A 22,342-nucleotide genomic window follows, 5' to 3' on the forward strand; every position below is an offset into this window, starting at 1 on the left:
CAGCCATTTCTGAACATGGAATTTCAAAATCTGCCTACTATTGCAGTTACATTATGGCACCTTGTGTGTAACATCCCACAGATTTAGTCATCCAGCCCCTAAAAATATGCACAAGCTTGCAGAAACTACATAAGATGGTTTGATTTGCTTGTAGTTAGCTATCCCCTCACAGCTAATCTCTGTAGAACCTTGAACTTGTTCGTTAGGGAGGGAAGTGTCAGGTTCCTCACCAGAACTGGGAATGACTGATGCTCTGGTCTCCAGGCTTGGCACAGCAGCAAGAACTGAGTGTTAGGTGTCCCTGCTTCATTGCTAGGTAATGAGCAAGGCAGAGGCCACAAAGGACAATCTATAACTCAGCTAGACTTCAGGAGACAAATACTGCATTAAGCAAATGTTAAGCTTGATTTATTATTATTGGTGGTGGTGTTACTACAACTGTTATTATTTCAATGCCAACAACTTCTATAATGGTTGAAGGTAGGTCTTGGAAAAAGTGTTAAATGTTTTAGTAGTCTTCTAATGACAAATATACCCATGGGAAAAATGAGCAATTCAGTCTTTGTTTCATCTGTTCAGTCTTGGCCTCCCTGGCAAGACTGGCAAGGTGAGTGGCCTGCTGTGGAGAGGTCAAAGCTTTTTCCACAGGCTACTCAACTGCAAGCATTTATTTCTGAGTTGTTAAAATCAGTAGGTACTGACACTGAAAATGGCCTTCCTATAAACAAGGGCAACTTTAGTAGCTGTTGCTGTGGACATTTTAATACTGACCAGCTCCTGTAAGGTCCTGTAAGTAGCCAGGTAATCCACTGCAGTAAAGGCATCCTCCACAGAATTTCTTCTGCCACATTTTGATTTCCAAATCTGTAGATGCCCAGCTTGCTGCCAAAGACCAAATCTCTTTCCCATCTTGATCCAAAAAACACCCAGAAGAGCGCTATGCACATTCTACAAACTGGCAGGTTATTGATTACATTTGCCATCCAAAATGTCTGGCTGCATTCCCCAGCCCTCATCAGTGCCTTGTTTTTAGTCCAAGTTGCTAACAGATTGCTTATTCATCAATTGATGCCTCTCCAGCTTGCAGGTTGTGTCTAAGTAGAGTGCCCTGAAAACTATAAAAACACCTCTTTGTTTGAGGACAACCACCAATTTCTGTTTTCTCTGCTAGATTGACAGGAAGATGAACAAAGACAGACCCTAATTTTGGAATTTTGGCATTTGGATTCACAGGCACTAAAACTTCTTTAGTCAGCTTAGCAAAGTTGAAATAACATGGGATCCTGAAGCACATACAAGCTTTTGTGTGTTTGGATGGTGAGGAAGTCATAGAAAAGCTTTTTTCTCCATGGTTTCAACAGTATTGCAGTCAGGACTTCTAGTCTTGAAAATACTTACTTGTTGGTAGTTTACAATACTGTCCATTGGACTTGTGAAGGAATATGTTTAGCCTGGCTTATTTCCAATTTCTTGAGCTTCACATGATGCTCAAAGTTTAAACCTAGAAAATAACAAAAATCAGTTTCCTGCCTTTTTGTCACCAAGTCTGGTCTTCATGAGGCAAGCTCACAGTCCCACTGCTGACAGGAGTTCAAGACAACGAATATCCACGGATCTCTCACCTCTCCTAATTGTCACCAAGAGAGACCAGCCTTGCTGTTGGGAGTAAGATTTGTACAAAACCCACCTCATGTCATTCTCCCACACAACAACTGCTTATTTCTGTGAGTGTCTCTTGCTCCCCTGCTCCCAGGGACGTGTTGTCTTCATGTTTGCAGTAAAGCACATAAGTGACTCATTGTAGGAATGTGTTTTCTGAATTATTCAACTTCGAGAGATATTTTGCAGAAGCCTAACTTATTGATTTAAATTATTATTGATTGATCTTTTCCTTTTTAGTCTACAACTAGGAGCCCCACAGACAAGGAACAGATGCCTAATTACCCAAGGTAAGAGCAGGTATGGAGATGCACACACACATGGAAACAAACACTTGTGGAGGTACTTTCCATCAAAGTGCATTTGTGTAACAGAAGGGTGGAAAACCATCTCAGACAGAGGCTCTGATTTCACAAGAATAAACCATTATCATCACACAGTCTGGTTTGTACTAGAGCTGCTTTTTTATCAGCTATCAACCTATTCTTGTTTAGTGCAGGGCAGATTAGCAAGCAGTGAGGCACTGAGCTCACCTGTGGGTGCAGCTGGAGAGAGTTCCTGCCAGTTATTGCCACTGAGACAGGGTATGCACCTGAAAGCTGTATCAAAATCAAGTCCTACATCCTGATTTCACAAGCAGGATCAAACATACTGGATAAAGTTGAAAACCATAGATACAACAATGTGCTCAGAGTAAACACGAGACCAATGGTCATTTCAGTGCTGGGAAGCTTAGAGGTGATGGTACTGTCTCCATAAACAGCAGAATTTTCCAATGGTTGTGCTAAGGAGTTTCTTGGGTTTGGGGCCTCTAATGACCTCTGTAATAGTTGAGGGTTTTAATTATTACTATCTGCTACCTGTGTGCTTCTATTTATATCTCATTCTATTACTATTATAGTAATTGTAATATAATTATCTTCATATATATTAAGATATTATTATAGCATTAATATTTTTGTTATTATGTAATATTATTAACATTATGAAGTAATATTAGCTCACAGTAGCAAACTGATACAATTTATTCCTGAAAACAACTGTAATTTTAAAGGCTTTGTTAGCCTTTAAAACAAGGCTAAGTTTAGCCTTGTTTTTTTTAGTAAAGTTACTGTGATTGTTTGCCTCTCCAACTTTCCCAAGTGAGGGGGGTGCAGTGTGGTACTGTTGTTATTTTTTTTTTAACTGAAAAATGAATTCTCTTCAGTGGGGTCTCTTCTACCACCCTATTCTCATGTAAATGAGAGGGAGGTTGCTTCTTGCAAGAACTGTGTGTCCATATCTCATTTCTGGAGCCAACTGCTCACTGGAATGCAGTGTCCACACCATAAAACAATAGCTACCTCCTCTGCTGCTGCTTATCCTCTGAATCCCTTCTTCACATCCCCCCTCTTCAAAAGTTCTCATAAGAACAACAAAAAAAGGAATCTTATGGCCTGAGCTGAAAATAAAAAACTATCGCTGCTTCTTCAGGAGGCAGCTTAACTCCTACATGGGCATTCCTAATGGAGCTGTTTCCTGGAGTGGAGATGCACTTAATAAGTAAAAATTTGAATTGAATGTTACAGGCTCTGAGGCCTGAGAAAAACTCTGAGAAAACTATTACAAAAAACTGGGTAATATCAGAGATGTTTATAAATTGCTAAAGTGAGATGAATCATGCAAGGGGAGAGGGGGAATTACCCCTGGGATCAGAATAGGTGATTTCTGTCACTTTAAGAAAATAATGATGTGGGAGAGAGGTGAAGTTGATGTGGAAGAACTTGCAAATACAATTTATCCAGAACATTCAATAAATTCTATTTGTGCATTATCCACATCAAACTGCAAGGTTCTCCTCTTCTGCAAACTATGGCCTCTCCATAGTTTTCTTGCTGTTTTCTGTCTTTAGATTGGTTCAAAGAATCCATTTCTTTTTTAAAGACTAATTTCAGGGAAATTTTTGAGTGTTACAAAAAAATTGCAGATAAACATTGAAGACCTACCTTTCTATTGCTCATGTTTGAACTCTCCAGATGGTTGAGTTTTCAACTCCAGTGCAAAGTTCTTAGCTAGCTTAGCTAAGAATCACATTTTCCTCACACAAGGTGGGAGGAGGATAAGGAAATTGATATTCAGCTGGGGGACCTGAAGGAACAGAAGGGTTTTGATTCTCTCACACTCATTTCAACAAATACAGTTTGATCTTGTTCTAAACAAGCCTGGCCTATTGGATAACAGGCATTTTTCATCATTACCTGCAGTGTGACTCTCCAGCCAGCTGCACATCAGTTTCCTCTGCTTGGCATCCCACAGATGTTCCAGCTGTGCCCTGCCAGCCTCAGGCTCCAGCCCGTCCTGCTGTGACAGTGCCATGGGATCATTGCTGCACTTCCTTGGATCCTCTTGCCAGGGACAGCTCTGGAAGAAGACCAGTATCACTAAAGCAAATCAACAAGGATTCATCACTGAATTTTACACCTTTTTCTTTGCTTTTTCTTTTTCCAAGATGACAGCTGACAGTTTTTATAAAAAGATGTATTGCATGCATTGGTTAATAATTTTTTAAGTAATTTCAGTTTTTCCATTGTGCTTGATAAGTTGTTTAAAAGTAGATTTTATGCACAAAAGAGAAAAATTGTAAAAGGCTATAAAGATTATTAAGTGAAAGTAAATAAAATTTAGCTTTTGCTTTTTGTTGAAACATTTTTATATTAACTCTGTATAAAAATTTGTCTTTCCTAGGAATAATGGTATTCCATCATCAGTTTAAATAATTGTACTCACATGAAAGCTAATTTCTTAAGCCAAGCTATGTAAACCAGTACTAATTATCTACTAATGCATTAAAGTGATTCCAAGAATTTGGTTTACAAGGAAATTGTGTTTTGTTTACTAAGTTGACTAAGGTAAATTATATCCAGAACAAAACCAAATTACTTTCTATGTATTAACACAGCAACAGTCGAGGAATAAATATGGTTAATGGGTATAATGGTCTGCATTCCCATAGTATCGTTCTACAAAATTTATATGAGCATGTCATGATACAAGAGTATGCAAGATGACTTGCCCTATTTCATTCACAAAAACAAGAAAAAGATCTCCTTAATATAAATGCATTTTCCTCCTGAACTACATGTTACAGTGACACCCAAATTTTTAAGAGGGGAGTAGATTTGAAGTTCAAGCCCACAAGGCTTCTATTGTTTTTCCAATCCCAATAAATTATTGTGCCAAGTGAACTATTAGGAATAAAGAAAACCAAAAAGCCAATGTTCAAATTTTAAAATGATGACAGAATCTCAAAAGCATATAAATTTAGACTAATTAAAAATCTATTTTCTATTTTAAATGGGTTGATTAAACATTTTCAGTAAATTATTAGTTCTCTGGGGAAAACCTGCATTTCTATTAGAAGCACTCCCAACAAATACTGCAGATGTATTGCTATGAAGTTGTAAATATTCAGTGACTGCTGCATTAGTCTGGCAACATAGCTTTGTGTACCATACACAAAAAAAACCCTGAGATGTGTAATGTATTCCAGAGCTGGAAATACAGTAAGTATCTGGAACTGGGGGCCATGAGGCTGTCAGGCTTTATAGGGGAAAAGCTGGGATGTTTTAAGACTTACCTGGCTACATGGAAATGGGAGTGGTGAGAATGATTTGGAACTCTAAATCAATATAAGCTGTTTTTTCCCCCTTAAGAGGGCCTTCTTTCTCCCCTCAATAATATTTATTTTATATATATATATATAATTTATATTCTTACAAACCTAGCTAGCCAGTGTATCCCCTGGCAAGCATTCCTGAGTTGACAACATATAGATGGAGAAGTAAATAGAAAAAATGAAAAGGTTCTTCATGTTGGTACCTGCTGTCTTTTCTGCCATTTGTTGCTTGTTTCTGTAGCAGAGGAGATGAAGGGAGGGGGTCAGTCCTCCCAAAGCTCCAGGAAGGATCTGGATGCTGTCTGTGCTGCCAAGGGAGAGGCTGTGGCTCCCGTGCTCCAGTGAGAGGGCAGCTGGGCAGTGCAGAGAGTTGTGGTCAATGGTAACAAATTACAAAACTGGAAATTTGCAAAAATAAAGCACAGACAGTTACCTCAAGGAAACAATATGTTTTTTCCTGGGGAAAAATAGTGTAACAATACAGCAACACTGCCAAACACACAAAGCAGAAGCCTGAGAGTAGCTCCCCTCAGGAAATAGAAGTTCTCTCTGTGTGCATGCATGTATTTGCATCTCTAATGTGACACTCCACAGTTTCCAGCCCAGCAGAATTTAGGATTACCCATAACAAAGCAGCTCCTGTTCTCTGCTTCTGCTGCCTCATCCAAGCCCTGCTCTAGGCATTCCAAGCTTTGGGCAGCCCTGCTTTACAAAAAGCAAGAGTATTTTCAGCTCTACTACAGAGTGCAGTGCAGTCTCAAAAGGATGCAGGACAGCAAGAGGGGAGACATGCAGTTGTCACTTTAATGAAAAAATACTTCTCCTACACCTCAGATTTGCGTGGTTCATCACACTGGTCTCCTCTGACTCTTGATATCATAATGTAGAACATCAAAAACACAAACCAAACAAAATACACCCCACCAAAACCCAGATCGACTCTTGCCAGTCTACAAAATCTTCCTAAAAACTATGTGTCATCCATAAAAATGCAATTTCTATGGTATTAAATTCCACAATGGCTAAGCAACAAGTTGAAAACAGGGCTTTTGTTCATTTGGGTTTTGTTTACACACACAGAATTCCCACCCACCCATACTTTGAGGCAGCCAGCCAAGACCCAGAGGAGAAATGAAGGGATGGATGCCTCTTTTTTCCTTCCCAAAGGGAATTTCTTCATCTCAGCATAGTTAACTATGTTCAAGCTACAAGTAAAATCATTATACTTCTGCACAAAAAATAGCATCTGTTCCCCACCCCTCTCATATTCAGTATTCACAGTCTGTTTGCTGCTGCAGGATTTCCAAGGTTTGGCACTGAACTTCAGACTCATTTCTAAGGGAAGTCCTGAAGTCTTGCTAACCAATGTGCTTCACTAACAGGGAACATCAGCAACTGCCTGTTAGGCAGTGCATGAACAATTAAGTTAATTAAGTGCATTAACAATTAAGTAAATCACAGGAGTCTGAGAGCCTAACTGAGGCAAGATCCCTGCTGTAGGCGTTCTAAAATATTAGCTGAAATATTAGTTTCATTTATAAAATATTAGTTTCATTTCATTAATAAGCTAGGAGATTCAGTAGCCAACCCATCAGCAATAACACCACTCCACACTTCCAGCTGGCAACTTGTATTCTATTAAACTTGAACCAATAACTCATTGAAAAAAATGAATACTTTTAACACGGTGGCCTCCGAAAGAAAGAAAAACAATGCAGAGAGATCCACAGTGACTGCAGTTATCAGCAAGTTTGATGTGCCAGGGCCCCATTACAGGAGAGGTTTCAGTGAGTCAGCAGTGCTCAAAGTTTGCCCACTTTTGCTGGGGTAACTCACCTACATCTGGAGTTAGCCTGTCATCCATGAAGGGGTGGCAGGGCCTTGCTGGATGTTCACCCTGTGAAAAAATACTCATAGATTTTCAACACCAGTGTAACATGCAGCAGACTGAGAATAAAGATCAAGTCCTATCTTCATTTTACTCAAGAAGCTGCAATCCATGCAGGAGTGTAAACGGTGCTGAAGATGGATTTCAGCCTTCACAGGAAACATCTACAGTGAGAAGAGCAGGAGCAAAATGACAAGAGTTGTCCTGACAGTGCTCGGGGGGTGTGAATAACAAAGAGGAGGCAGAGCCATGTAGACTGACTGCTCATGCCCTTCATTTACTGCAACCAGCTTTCTTCCTGACAAACTTCAGAGTCATAATTCAGCAATGCTGGAGTGAGTCATTCCAGAAACAGGCCCCAAGACAAGCCATCAACAGGCAAGGTGGAGAGACACACTCATCCACTCTAGACACACTGGGATGCAGTAGCTGAAATTAAGAACTGCATCGAGAGAGCAGGGAAGAGTTTAATGGAGGCAGAAAGTGGTCCCAGGGAAGCAGAAGTCAGTTTATGCCAGACTCCTAGAACAAGAAATCAGAAGACCTATACCAGCAGCACTGTCAATTCTCAACAGTCATTTCAAAGGCTTGGATCAGCCTCTTCTTACAGAAAAAAAAAAAAAAAGCATAAAGGAATAAAGCACTCAGGTCTCGGCTCACTTCTGCAAAGACCTTCCATACACACAGAGAGGAGGGGTCCCACAGAGGTGAAGAATCCATTGAGGCTGCCCAACACTGTAAAAAACACACACAAATTGCAATTGTTTGCAGATCCAAGTGGCATACAATACTAAAATGTTCACCAGAAAAGCTTACTGTTCCCATCTATACAGAGAAAACACCTAGTCTGGTTAACCAAACACAAAAAGCAGCATTTTAATCAGTCAGCATTAAAGTTCATCAATTGTAATGCTAAAATACCTCATTATGAATCATTGTTTTCAGTCCTGGCAGAAGACTGACCAGAAGATTTCACCCCAGGGCACTAACCTACGAGGCTTGGTTGGCTTACAGCAACTCTTCAGATGGTAACTCTGGATCCAGTGTATTTCAAGGCAAGACATACAGGTCTGACAATTATCTGAAGGACTTTTTCCTGGCATGGATTTGAGTAATTCAGTCACCTTCTCTGGTGCTTGCAATACCTTCCTTTGCTAGATTAACTGCTGTTATCAGAAGTATATAAATATATAGATATAAAGTATAAAGAAGTATAGAAATATAAAGATAATTATAGATAAAGAAAAAGAAACCCTAAACAAATGGAGATCACAAAGCAGACTTGTTAAACTTGGCTGTAGTTTTTGAGGTTCTCATAAGCAGTTCTACCTGCAAGGCATGGGCTGGCACAGGCCTTTGCTGTTTATTACCCCACAGGAACACCCACATGGCCTCAGGCTGGAGATGAGGATCCCACAGACATAACATAAATTATATACAGCTGAGATTTCACTCACACTCAGAAAATGAGAGTCAGGCACCACAAGGCAGCAGTAAGTAACTGAACATACAGCTTATGGCAGGTGACTTCATCCTTCTCATTTTTCCGTGTTAGTATTTGTCCTTTTCCGCCCAAATCTGATATCTGACTAGGCTTCAAAATCTAGACAAAAACCTAGACATCAAATCCTAAAAAAGCAAATGCCAGCAGCTGCCAGCCACCAAACAGAGCCTGCATCAGCTGCCATTCTCCCAAGTCATAGTTCTGGCTCACAGCACAAAGGAGGCATGGAGAGACACAAAGGAGATGGACAGTAGGAAAGGATTAGGCAAGGGGTAAATTGCAACGTTACCACAAGAGGGAAGCCTTCATTTAAGTTTAAAACTCCATCACAGACAATAGAGTCAAGAACTTACATTAGTTTTCTATTTTAGGGTGGATTCACTGAATCTATAACCACAGGAAGCAACAAACAAACTTCCTGATGCTGCCTCTACTGATCAATTACTTTTGGAGCCAAGTAAACTTCCTCACTAAAACAAAATAAAGGAAGAGAAAAATTATAAAATATTCTAAAAATCACTTTTTCCAGTCCTAATACACTAAAAAATTTGGGATTGATATTACTACACAATGGCACATATGTACCACAAACTTCAGTGCATATTTTATCTTACATACTTTCCACTGCCTTCCTGTTCAAGAATTTCAACCTCACTTAATGGATCAGGCCCAACAATGATACAAGTGCTCTGGTAAGGAAGAGTGACCAAAAAGTGATGAGACCAAAACAAGTGAGAAAATTCTACTCAGCTCTATAGAGGATTCTTCTCTTCTAAACCCATTGAATGAGTTTTAAGTTGCCTTTATGCCATACCTGACTCACCTCAGTTTATTGAGAAGAGGCTAAAATCACCCTAACTCCTGTGGAAAAGGACTGAAGTATTTTTATCTCTCAGTATCAGACACCTGTGGTAATTCCATAAACAAGAGAAAGCAAGAAGTGGCAGGATTCCTTCCTGATAATTTCATTGCCTTTTGAGCATTGTCACATCATTTCTTATTTTCTCCTGCCCACCTACAACAGAGCTTTGCAAGATGTGAGCACACTGTAAAAGGAGTCTCAGGGAAAGATATGTTAGAACACTTCTCAGGCAGGATTATTTATTTTCTGGATACTTTTTGTCAATATTTCCTCCTACGTGAGCTTGAATACTGAACTCAATCCTCATTTTTATGGGTTTGTTTGTTTGTTTTGCTCAAATGTCATTAACCAGATCTTGCATTCTATTTCTGACTGGAGATCTGAACATAGTCCTTATTTATTTTACCAGCCTTACATACTGGATGTCAAATTTTTGCCTAATTGTATGCCTTGCAAGATAAACAGAATTGCACACTGGAGGCATTTCAAAGTGAAAACACTAACTGCTTGCAAAATTAAGCTGAGATCAAGATACTAACAAAATCAGCTCCCCAGAGCATGGGTCAGCTTCCCAAAAGAGTCCTCGAGAAAGCTACACTTCTGCTGGTGCTTGAAACAGAATTATTTCCTATAGTCCAGTGCTGAAAAAACACAATTTTACCTTGTAAAACTCATAATTTAGAGTTTTTATGATACTGCTGAAGAAAAGCAGAAATTTAACCTGCACAGCCTCTCTGATCACTGTCCAACTGAAGTCAAAGCAAAGTTCTAACAAATTCTGTACTATTACAGCAAGCTCCACTTCTCCAAGCTAATTTAAACAGCTCCTTTATGTTTCAACAAAATACTGGAATAAATGGTAATGGAGTACCTGAGGAAGCACGTGGCTTGAATTGCATGTGTAAGAATGTGGGCATATTCTGGGACCTCAACAACAGGGTGAAAATAAACTGTTTTTCCTTCGGGGAGACTGGTTTAGTTCACTTATAAGGTTTTTAACTCTAAGCTTACAGAGTAAGCCCCAGTGAAGAGCTGTATTAACAGGCAGCTGACAGAAGGCATTTGAGATATCACTCCATTTTCCACAGAATACCAAATTAACATAAACCAAAATCAAAGTGAACGAGATTAAGTAGGGCTGGAACAAGTTATGCACTACAGGACAGCATCTAAGTCCCCTAGTTCAAAGGAAGTCACACAACAAGAATGTTTGTTTCTCTCCTGCTCAACCTCGCTCGAGCACTTTCTGCATCTGCAGGAGCAGCTGAGCCTTGCTCGCCCTCCTCCCTCCATTCCCCCCCATCTCAGCTTGCTGTCTGCCTCCAGGAAGAAAAGCTGAGAGATATCCACCCACACACTTCTTACGTCTCCCTTCGGCTTGGTTTCCTTCCCAAAGGCCAAAAAGGACAGGCTTTTTCCCCATGGCATGCCAGCCAACCCTTCTGCAACCACACAGAAATTTCCTTTTTTATTCTTCCTTAAACTTCTGCAAGCCAGCCACAGCCAAACCACAACATAGCCCAGAGAGAAACCTGCTCAATGGTGGGAAGCACACTTTTTTTTTCCCCTCCCCATGAATAAGTCACAGATAGCATCAAACTGAACGGACTAATGAAACATCCTCATGCCTGTTTTGCTTCACTGACCTAATCTATTTGCCAAACACTTTGGGTTTTAGGATATCAGAAAATCCCATAGTCAGTTGCTTGCTCAGTCTCACACAGCCAAGCTCTCCTTATCTAGCAGCTTTCCATGGAGCATTAAGTTAAGCAAGACTCCCTGCACTCACCACAGAAGCTGCAGTTTATTTATTCAGGAAATTTAAGTACATTTTTAAGAACACTGGCAACCAGGGCATTTTTCCCATTCCTAAAGGAGGCATAGAAGCAAAAATTTGTCCAAGACAAAACCACATTGTATTCCAACAGCTGGGGGAGTAAAGACCCCTCCATTCTCTTCTTGCTTGTATACCTCATTGTAAAGAACACATTAAAGTGGTGGGTGAGCTGATTCCAAGCCTTCTCTTTCCACCCACAGCTTTTATTGCAGTTGCCTCTGTTCAATCATTCATTCATGCTCCCTCAGCCACTCGCCCACATCTATTCCTTGCTGACAGCCCAGCTGCACATACACATTCCCAATTACAGGAATGGCTTCTGTGTTCCAGTGCTGACAGAACAAGAGAAGCAGTGGGGGGAGAAGGCTCTGGAAGGCCTCAGGATGGACCATCCTGGGTGTGCAGCACACACACAAGTGCCAGAGCTCAAGCTTACTCTGGGAAAGCCACTGAAGCAGCCTCCAGGGGACTCTTTGCAAGATCAATTTGTTGGTGATTTTAGATGCAGAGGCAGCGCTGTTAACCATCAATCATGGAAAGGGGTGTTTTTAAAGGAACTGAAGGCAGGTGAAATTGAAGAGCTTGAAGAACTCAGCCTTAACAGTCACAGAAAAGCCAGAAAATCTCCCTGTTACAGTCCCTCAGTTGCAGGTAACTCTGCCCAACTTGTCACTGGACACTAGTTGAAAACATTCTCTCCCCACCCTTTTGACACCCACCTTTGTATGCATTGCTAAGATCCCCTCGGTCTTCTCTCCTCCAGGCTGAACAAGCCCAGCTCCCTCAGCCTTTCCTCAAAAGAGATGCTCCAGTCATGTGATGCTTCAAATTCTAATCAGTCAAGTGATGCCTCACATCCTAACAAAGAGTCATTAGTGAAGAAATTCAATACAAGAAAAATTTAGGAGAGAAAGCATTCATCTTCTACAGGCACCATCAGAACTGTGACACCCAGGCACATCAGGCCTGCTCTTTTCTGTCTCATGGTTTTTTTAGCAGCATTTTTCCCTCAGGGTTCAAGGCAAGCCTCAGGACAGTACAGTTGTGCCTCACACAGCAAAGAATCCAGCCCACCCAGCAGTGAGCCACAAAAACAGTCCTGCAAGGAGTATTTCAAGTTCTCAGAGACCCTCCTGATGAACCTGAGCATTACCTGCACAACATGAGGTATGCAACAGCAAAGGAAAGACATGATGGGGCACAGACAAGGAGCATAATAGCAGGAATGGCATAATTCCCGTACTTTATCTTCATTATTTGACAGTTCACAATCTCTTCAGGATGAAACCCACAATCTTATCAGCTGATGTGCTCAGCTGATTGCAGTGACACACACTACATTAAATTCTCCAGCAACCAGAGTGTAATAGCCCTCATTGCTGCGACAGATTGAAAGTGCCATTTTAAATCTATTTGATTTTCTCAGTAGATATGGGTTTCTGATGAATCATTATGTCTCGGTGTAGCAGAGGGGATGGGCTCTAACCCAGCTAGATAACCAGCAGTGAAAACAAAAGACTTTTAGCAACATGATATGCAAAGCATGGAAGAATAATGATCAAATGAAGTCTTTCAGCCCTGAATGAATGAAACCAAGTTTCTAAATTATACAGAGCATTAAATAAGTATGCCAATTTCAAATGTGGTTACTACCTGCTAGGACTGTATCCCAACATTTACTCTCACTGTTAAAGAAATGAGGAGAGAAGTGAAGGATGATGCTGTAGCTGCTCCAGCCCCAGCTGAGATTTGGGCAGCAAGGTGCATTGTCTGAGCACAGCAGCTACTGCATGTAGCTTAAATCTACTCTGGGATTGCAAGATGCCACCTGGATTTTGTTCAGGGGGGCCACAGCCAGTGTGGCTGTCACCACACTGCCACAGGGGCTTTGTGCCTGGGAGCAGAACTCTCACAAGGACTGAGAATGCCAGGATCAGAGACCCACCCCAAATCCAAGCACTGCACGTGAAGACGCCTCTGCCCTCTAACCTGGGTGCTTTGGCATCACAGCAGCAATTCCAGCCCTGTGAGGCATTGAACTCCAGCTGTACTGCAGGAAGGACTGAGCACCCACTTGCATGGAATTAGGGATGCAACACCCACAAGCTCAGATCTCAGAAGCTGACCATCATCAGGCCTACAGCCATCTGGGAATTCAGCCCTCTCAGGTCTCTTCAGTAAGCAGCTGTTTTAGACTTCTGAAGAGCATAGAGCTGCTCAAATAGAGAGCCTGTATCTGTAAGGTTACAGCATATGCTAGATGTCTTGCCAAGGACAGAGAATACCAGAAAGCTTGAACCAAAAGTTAGAAGCTTCATTTTATGATTATTCTACCTTTAATTGTTTACTGGTTGCTGAAATGTGTGGCACCTTTTCAGCTCAACAGCTGGCTGTGTTGCAAGGATCACAGAATAAGCTGGGTTGGAAGGGACCCACAAGGATCAAGTCCAGCTCCTGGCCCTGCACAGCACCATCCCCAAGAGTCACACCCTGTGCCTGAGAGCATTGTTCAAACACTTCTTGAACTCTGTCAAGCTTGGTGCTGTGACCACTTCCTTGGGGAGCCTGTTCCAATGCTCAAACACTGTCTGGGTGAAGAACCTTTTCCTGATATCCAGCCTAAACCTCCCCTGACACAACTCTCATGTGTCCTGTCACTGAGGACCACAGAGAACAGATCAGTTCCTGCCTCTCCATTTCCTCTCACGAGGATGTTGAAGACCACAAGGAATCTCCCCTCAGTCTTCCCCAGGCTGACGAGACCAAGTGACCTCAGCCACTCCTCATTTGGCTTCCCCTCCAGAAGCTTCACCATGCTCATGGCCCTTCTTTAAACGCTCTCTAATAATTTAATATCTTTTTTATATTGTGACACCCAAAACTGCACACAATATTTGAGCTGAGGCCACTCCAGAGCAGAGTGGGACAATCCCATCTCTCACCCAGCTGGTGATGCTGTTCCTGATCCCACCCAGGACAAGGATGGCTCTCCTGGCTGGATGGCTGAATTCATATTACCCACATTCACTGCAAGCCTCCTGGAGTTTAATTTTTCACTGTGAAAGGCATCTAGCAAATATAAGGCATTTCTGAGAAGCAGCAGGGGAAGCTAGTAATGGGGAGAGCACTCTTCAGATGGTTTAAGATATTTAAATAAATGAGGCTTAAAAGCCATTCATTTCGAAACTACCCTTGCCAGTGATTAACATGTTGCAACAACTCAGCCTGGTGATAATCTCTGTGGGCAGACAAAAAACCATTAGCCTAGACTGTTTGTTCATAATTTTTAAACTGAAATTTCTTAAGATACTTTGGGATGCAGTAACCTCTAGAGGACCCCTGTAAATTAATTTTTTTCCAAGTATCCACAACCTAAGGAGAGAGGGCTTTAAATTAGTACCTTGCATTAGACAAAACAGCTTCTCATTGTGTTCACTGCAAAATGTGAATTAACAGAGGAACATCATCAGCTGTGCTAGCAAATTATTTTATAAAAAATCATTTTGTTAGAGGCAGCATTGCTTTCTCTCTCCTACATTCACACAACTGCATTTTAGTAAAACCAGCAGAGCCTTGCCTTATCTGAGGAGCCTGTCCTTTTGAAGGCCATGCTGTATCAGGATAATTCAGACATGCAAGCTTCAGGCAGGAGCTTGGGAGGAAGGGAGGGAGTTTGAAAGTTTGGGGTTTTTAAACCACCAACATATGAGGAAGTGGAGTACTTCAGCAGTGGGAGCAAACAATGGATGACAGAAGAAGTTCTCCCTGTCTTAAGGGCAGTAAACTAAAACCCCAAAACCACTTAAATTATAAAGAAATGGAGAAGGCTTAACTCAGCAGCTATAACTGCACTTGTCAGTCCCAACACTAGATGTTAAAGCATAATTTATGATTAACATTTCAGCTGATACATTCTTTGTTAGTCTCAGTATTCATCCAGATAATATATCTGCTCAACATTCTTTCGTAATTTTGGCAAATTGGTTTTGATCAATGGCATTCTTGCTGACAGGTCACTTCTTAGTTGGCATTGCAGCATAGCTTCAGCTTCTTGTCAGGCTTGGGATGGAGAGCTCCTTCAGTTGCAGCTCTTGTGCAAAGTGCTCACAAAGCCTGCCTCAAATGCTAAACGAGGTCGCCTGCTTGTCCTGGTCCCACCTGCAGAGAGTGGCTGACACACATTTAACTCATCACCCCATCAACATGGGCAGGGCTATCTAGGCTATGAGGGGCAGCCTAGGAGTGCTGATTCCAGAGACCCAGCAAGCTCATCCAACTTCTGACCAGCACTGGGCTGTGATGTGTTGATAACCAAGTCACACAGCAAGCCTGGAAAAAAGATCCTGACAAGCTCCAGGGCTGAAGTGACAAGGCAACAAAATGCCAGGCTGAGTTCACATTCTGAAATCAGCTGCATTTCTGTTTCCACTGTGAGTGAACCATACATTCTCCAGGAGCTGGATGAGTAACTTGAAAGAAATACTTTGTAATCACTTCAAGTAGATCAATTCAGAGAGGGTTTGCTGAATCTGCAATTCTTGCTAAAATATAAACAAAAACCCTACACTGAATGAAAATGATGGAGGATAAAGCTAAAAACATATTGTTATTTACAGGGGGGAAAAAAAAAGTTTCCTCTTTGGACAACATGGTTGAAGCCACCTCCACATGCAGAGTCTTAAAAATCTGTTGTTCTTTTCCATGTCTTTCATGTGCAAATGACTTGCATGATGGGCAATTGTGGAAGACTGGGAAGGGTTTGCTACCCTTAAAATCAGAAAGTCAAGTAAGAAAGAATAACACCAGAATAAATCTAAAGATACAGAAAGTATTAACTTGACATGCCTATCACCTATAACTTCAAAATACAGAAGAGTGAACCCAAAAGGCAAGCTTGATAGAAAGAAAATATGTATAAATTAGTCACTGCAGATGTTACTAAAATATGTTACTAAAAATACAGCTGATTCCAGGAATTCATCTATCTGAAAGCATATTTGACATGCATACATAGTAGGAATTACACATTCATAAACATACCTCAGGACATGCCTCAGCCACTGGACTTGGGGAAAAAGAAATTCACCTCTAATGAATGTTGATACCTATCTGCATCATAGTTCTTTTGTTCCTGTCTATTCTTTAGAGCAAGCATGGGATCAGCCTATGGTTACTCACCCACCTCACAGAATGCTAATCCCCAGCTATCAGAAGGAAAAAGCCACTTATCTCAGTAACAGGGGCTGCTGTACTCTGCTCTCATTTTAGTCTGGAACCAGATGCACACAAGAAAACAACTATAAAGAAGGAATTTCAAATCTTGTTTAAACTCAACCACAGGATTATTTATGATGTACATGATGTTTCAGCCTGATTTTTCAAAGATAGGGGAAACAGCATTTGTAGACTAAATTAAAATTAGAAAGAAAGGAAAAAAGAATGAAAGAAGAAAGGAACAAATGAATACTACAAGCCCTGGCACCAAATGCAAACATTCAGATGCTGTTTTGAAACCGACTGGAAGGTCAGGAGTAGCAAGTGGCTTTGTTACCAGGTATCAGTGCTGGGAGAGGCACCTTGAAAACAGCAGGAGCTTAAGTTCTCCTCCTGCCCCGGCTGAATCAGCGAAAGGAAACCAGCACTGCGGTGGCAGTGACTCACAGAGGGCTCCAGGATGCCCTGCTCCACCCTTTGGAAAGAATGGATCAGCTACTCACGTCTCAACAATAATCAAAGCAACTTCAGGAGAGCCAGAGAAAAGGCTCAGCAGAGCAGCACCAGCAGATCCCATTGAACATAAGTTCCGATTTGCAAGGCCACCTGCCCGTTTCACTGGATGCTTTATTGGTCAGAATATGCCTACGTTGGAATTTCTTTGCCATTTAGTTTTATGGGTCATGCCCCAGAAGAAAACAGAATCAGGAAATTGTTGCAGTGAAGTAAATTAATTAATTACAAGGAGTACCAGTTAAGCATTAAGGCTTTTGTTTCTTCTGACTTTCTGCATTTATTGAGCAATGCACTCACACTCAGCCCTTCCTACCTGTTCCTCAACATTACAAAACCTCATGAGGCTGTACTCATGCCAGCTCTCCCTTAGAGCTACACAAGTGTGGAAAAGGAATATTTACTGTAGGGTAAAAAACCCCATAGCTGTGGTTGACAGATGTTCTTTTTGTTTTGACGTGCTTCATCTAAATCCTTCTTCCTCCACTAAAACAAAATGAAACATTGTATTGTTTTCACCTCAAGAATAAAAGACAGCTCCAAATATTTGTCCTTCATGAAAAAAAAACCTGTCATTTTCCTCCCTTTCAACTGCTATTAGAGCTTTATTATGATTTCGGGCATTTAATGATCATTTTTAAACATACATACACAAGTAGTTGACTTACCTTCTAAATAATCCATTAGGCATTTGGTTTGTGTAATTTGTTGCAATAGGGAGACATTGAAGAAATTCACTCTTTCACTCTGCATCTCCAAATCATGCCTGCTTTGCCAAGAGGCCAACAAAATCCCCAACAGGAAGTTCAGACAGTAAAACTTACCCTCTTTATAACAGAGAATCTGGCTAGTTGTGCACAAAAAATTCTACACTGCTTGTGTAAAAGTGCTTTCAGTAAGAGTTGGTCTGATTCATACCCACATTAGTACCCTTTGACAAGAGGGGTTTTTATAAATTATGCAATATGTGTTTGCACAAAAGTGCAAATCTGCTCATACCATTTTTTTTCATGTACAAATATTTAACTATCTCATCCCCAAACTCTTACTTTGTTGGGCTTTTATTGAGCTTTTCCAACTAGATTAGTCTTGGCATACCTGCAAGCCCTGTTTTTTAATTTCAGACCTGATGTTACATTTGTTCTTCCTATGTCACAGCAATGGAGTACTGCAAACATGCTTTTCTTTTGGAAGAGTCTGCCAAGCACCAGCCAGTGCACACATGGAAGGGTTTACCTGGAGCCTTAATACCAATTGTCCCCATCTCACACTTGGAATATACATTTTCAGTTGTGCAGACTGGCATAAAAATGTGGCTGTTTAATTTTACTGTTGTATATGAACAGGAAGATATTGCTGGGGTTTTTTTTTTTCATGAAGATGACAAGTTAGAGGCATCTGCCTAATTACACTGGCAATTATCTATTTCAGCATAGGGACAAGCTCATAAGGGCATGGTCCTAGCTGATTTTATCTGGTTTAGAGGTTGTTTTTTTTCCTAAGCAAGTGACAAAAGTCTCAGCATCCTCCTGCAAGTGACGTAAGTGCTCGATAAAAACCAGTCATTTATCCCATGCAAAGGCTAACTAAACAGAGCTGTACTTCCAGATGGTGACTGCCAGTGCCTAAAGCAGTTTACAAGGGAGAAGGGAGGTGTTATCTCTGTATTCACACAGCTGCCTTCAGGAAAAGGTAACATGAGAACACTATTTATTTACATTAACCAGAACACAGACTATGTCTGCAAATGTGGATGCAAACTCTCACAATATATTACAAGTTTCATTAGTTAGAGGCTTAAGTCCATTTTCAATATGTATTTAGTTTTGCTACTAGTTGTCTTATTTTCTTTCACCTCACAGTAAGAAGAAAGATCCCAGCAGGTTTAAAATCAGGCATGCCTTATGACCCATTAGGAGCAATGTCAAACTCTCCACATTGGAAGAATAACTGATGGCAAATTTTATTCAATATAAAAATCCCTGTCTGGAAAACAGAAAAATGCCTGAACTGTATGAATTTTCCTGAATATCGTGTGAGATTACAGCCTGCAGACCAGAGTGCAAGCTACCTCTCTTTTAGATTCACAGCCCCTCAGCCAAAGCCATGGCACTTGATCTGTGCCAGCTCTTACCCAGCAGCAGCTGAGGAACAAGTGATCTTTCATTTGCCAAGCAGTAAAACCCACACAGAATAATTACTGAGCAACAGCCAACGTGCTGTAAATCAAAAGTTGGTGCAGAGCCACCCTCTCAGAGGCAGGAAATTTTCTGGTTGTATTCAGAGGTCTAGACTAGTCTGGATATGGAGGAGCCCACGTGATGGTACAAGCACAGGTCTCAAAGAATGTGCCTTCTCCCTGCTTGCTAGGCACCCCAGGTGAGCAGGAAGTTGGAATGAATGGTCTTAAATCATATTAAATCCCACTGCTCTTAGTAGCTCCCAGGCATTTAAGAACAATGTTGAGCTCTCAAGCAAACAAATTTTCCCTCCTCCCCCTTATGGTTTTCAAAGCCTGTGCTAGTGACAGCAGAAGATACTGGAAAAGAGCAGAAAACAGCTGGGAGAAACAATAGTAGGCACAGTGGGAAGGGGATGCCACAGGACAAGGCAGCTCCCAGACAAGTCCTCTTTTCCAGGATCTCCACTTCCATGTGAGTTTATTGCACTAAAGGCCACTGCAAACAGAAGTATCCCACTAGGACCCTGCTATCTACACAGCTCTGCTGCAAGGCTGACACGGAATAAGCCTTATTCCACAATCTACCCCAAGCAACATGAGCCACAGCATTTAGTATCCTTCCAAAAAGCATGGCCATCCAGGAGAAGGCAGTGCTTTGAAACAGTAACCAAACTCACATGGATGGCCCCAGGACTGTGAGAAAATAGCCAATTCCCCAGTGGCATGGCACTTGGGATGGGTCCAGCAGGTTTGCTCATTGCTGCCCACATCCATCCCAGGGAAGAGCATGGGCCTGTCTGGGGTGACACTCCTCCCCAGCCCTCCCCACACAGCCAAGTACAAGTTATGGGATGCCTCAAGTTGTATCTGGCTTTTAACAAGGACCTGTTAAGACAGAGTCCCCATGCCAAGCTTTCTTATCAAGAAAGATGCTCTACTTGATAAATTATTGTGTTCAGACCACGTAGAAATTGGAGAGGTAGATTGAGAGGTACTTCATAGTTACAGTTTAAAGAGATTCTATCACCACAGGGTCTAAGTCATGCCAGGCAGGCATAGTAAGGTGGCCATTCCTGTGGCAGTCAAAATGCCTAAATGTCTCTGATATGAACCACACAGAGGCCACTGCTGCCATAAAAATCCATATTAGTTTGTTCAACAGCCTTTATGTAAAGCTTCCATAAAGGATGGAAGACAATTGCCTGCCAGAAGTTGTCCATCACCTCTTCACTCTGATCTGTACAACAGAACTTCTCCATCTAATAGCTGCCAAGGAAATAAACCCATAACTAATAGTAAACTAAAATCTTCAACAACTCCATTATATTTTTCCAGGGAATGGCTTCACTTTGGCATTTAAAAACTACCTGTGACTGAAAATGCCACTGTTTCCAGATAAATCAGTATTACTTTTCGGAGATTAATTAAACCTCAGTCTAATGAAACTGAATTCACTGACACTGCTTTTCAGTGAGCCAAATTATTCCAAAAATTCATCTCTCTGTAACAAGCACTGACTAATGCCCTCTCAGTACAAAACACAAGCTAACTTGCAACAGCTGTAACTTTAAAATCTCTTCTAATTGTGGCCAGCTCAAGAATATTGAGATCAATGCAGAGCATGGGCAGGCTCAGAGTGCTGATATGCTCAGCCCTTTCTACAGCTCCATCTTGCTACTGCACACACGCGTGGCACACATTCACCCTGGAGCTTTTATCCACTAAAATCATAAAGAGCATCCCCCCCTTGCACTTATTATTTAATTGGTCACATTTGTGCAAGCATATGAAAAAAGTTTATATACCACACCAGATTTAAACACAATTAATTAAGATGGTTTGGGGTCACTTAATCAGGACATGCAACTATTTGCACAGTTAGCATTGCTTTTAAGAGCAATTGTTCCATATTTCTCTTAAGAGTAATAAATTACAAGGTTCTTTCCTTGCCTTTGTAATCCAATTTCTTATTTTATCTCTTGACTTTTATTCTCTCTCCCACATGTTCCTCCCCTAATTACAACTTCAAACATTAGGGAAAAAAACTGTCACAATGAATCAGATGGTTAGTCCATGAGGTGTGATAATCTATTTTATACTGATGTCAGACTGGCAAATCACTTGGAAACAACACTGCACTGCAAATCAGCTGTAGAGACATTCTCATAATCTTTTTGGATAGTCAGTTCCTTTGGTTGGTTCCATAGTGGATTTAACCAATGCAAACCACAGGAAAGCCAAAGAGACAGCCTGCAGCAGTTGCAACAATTGGGTTTAAAATAGGTGTCATTTCCTATAGAAAAGGCACAGCAACTGGGTCTGCAAAACATATTTATACACAAAATTCAGCTTTCTACCAAGGCAAGATACTTCCCCTGTAGCATACTATTCTGTATGCTCAGGAAGACATGAGAAATATAATTAAATTTATGCATCTGTCCTACCATAAAATGTTAATCCCTTGAGAATCTCATTTACACTGTCTTTTCAACTGTCTGCTTTTCAAGCAACAATGTCTCCTCACACTGCCGGGGTGGGAGAAGCTAAGCAAGAGTTAAGGTAACCTAAAGGTCAGCAAGTTCTGCCTGAAGTCACAAGTAGTGCCAGGTTTGATTTACTCTTAGGCTGAAAAAGCTTCCCAATTCCAAGTTTGCAAGCTTTGAGTTAGAGTAACTCTGGCCAGAAACTTCAGTTTAAATCTATTTCAGTGTTGTCCAGTTTCAATAGCTTCCCCAAAAGATTCCCAGAGCTAGAGTTTTCAGATTGGTCCCTGGTGTGTTCCATGGAGGAGTAAGAACTACAGCCTGTAAAATTTGCTCTGCAGTAACTCTCCCTTCAGTCTGACTTCATGCAAACTGGGTATTCCACATGTTTTTTTTTAAAGGCAAATGCACATGTGAGAAACCTGAAATGCACAAGAGAACAAAGACAGAGATAAGAACTCCCATGGAGATGCAGTTAAGACAAATATTGGGTCTCACAGTTCATAATTTGGCAGCCTCTTCTAAACATCCTGTTGGGTATTCAG

General features: G+C 41.2%; 1 protein-coding gene across 4 annotated transcripts in view; it reads left to right on the forward strand.

Moving 5' to 3' along the window:
- The window catches only part of BANK1 (B cell scaffold protein with ankyrin repeats 1), a 131,922-nt gene extending 127,420 nt beyond the window's left edge, over positions 1-4,502 (forward strand). For all 4 annotated transcript variants that reach the window (XM_064417076.1, XM_064417077.1, XM_064417075.1 and 1 more), the window contains 2 exons: positions 1,900-1,949; positions 3,903-4,502. In XM_064417076.1, the coding sequence (XP_064273146.1) occupies positions 1,900-1,910 (11 nt within the window). In that variant the 3' untranslated portion in view covers positions 1,911-1,949; positions 3,903-4,502. The remainder of the gene's footprint in view (positions 1-1,899; positions 1,950-3,902) is intronic.
- Positions 4,503-22,342: the final 17,840 nt, after the last annotated feature.

Source organism: Passer domesticus, chromosome 4 (genome assembly GCF_036417665.1).
Source record: "Passer domesticus isolate bPasDom1 chromosome 4, bPasDom1.hap1, whole genome shotgun sequence".
Lineage (NCBI taxonomy): Eukaryota > Metazoa > Chordata > Aves > Passeriformes > Passeridae > Passer > Passer domesticus.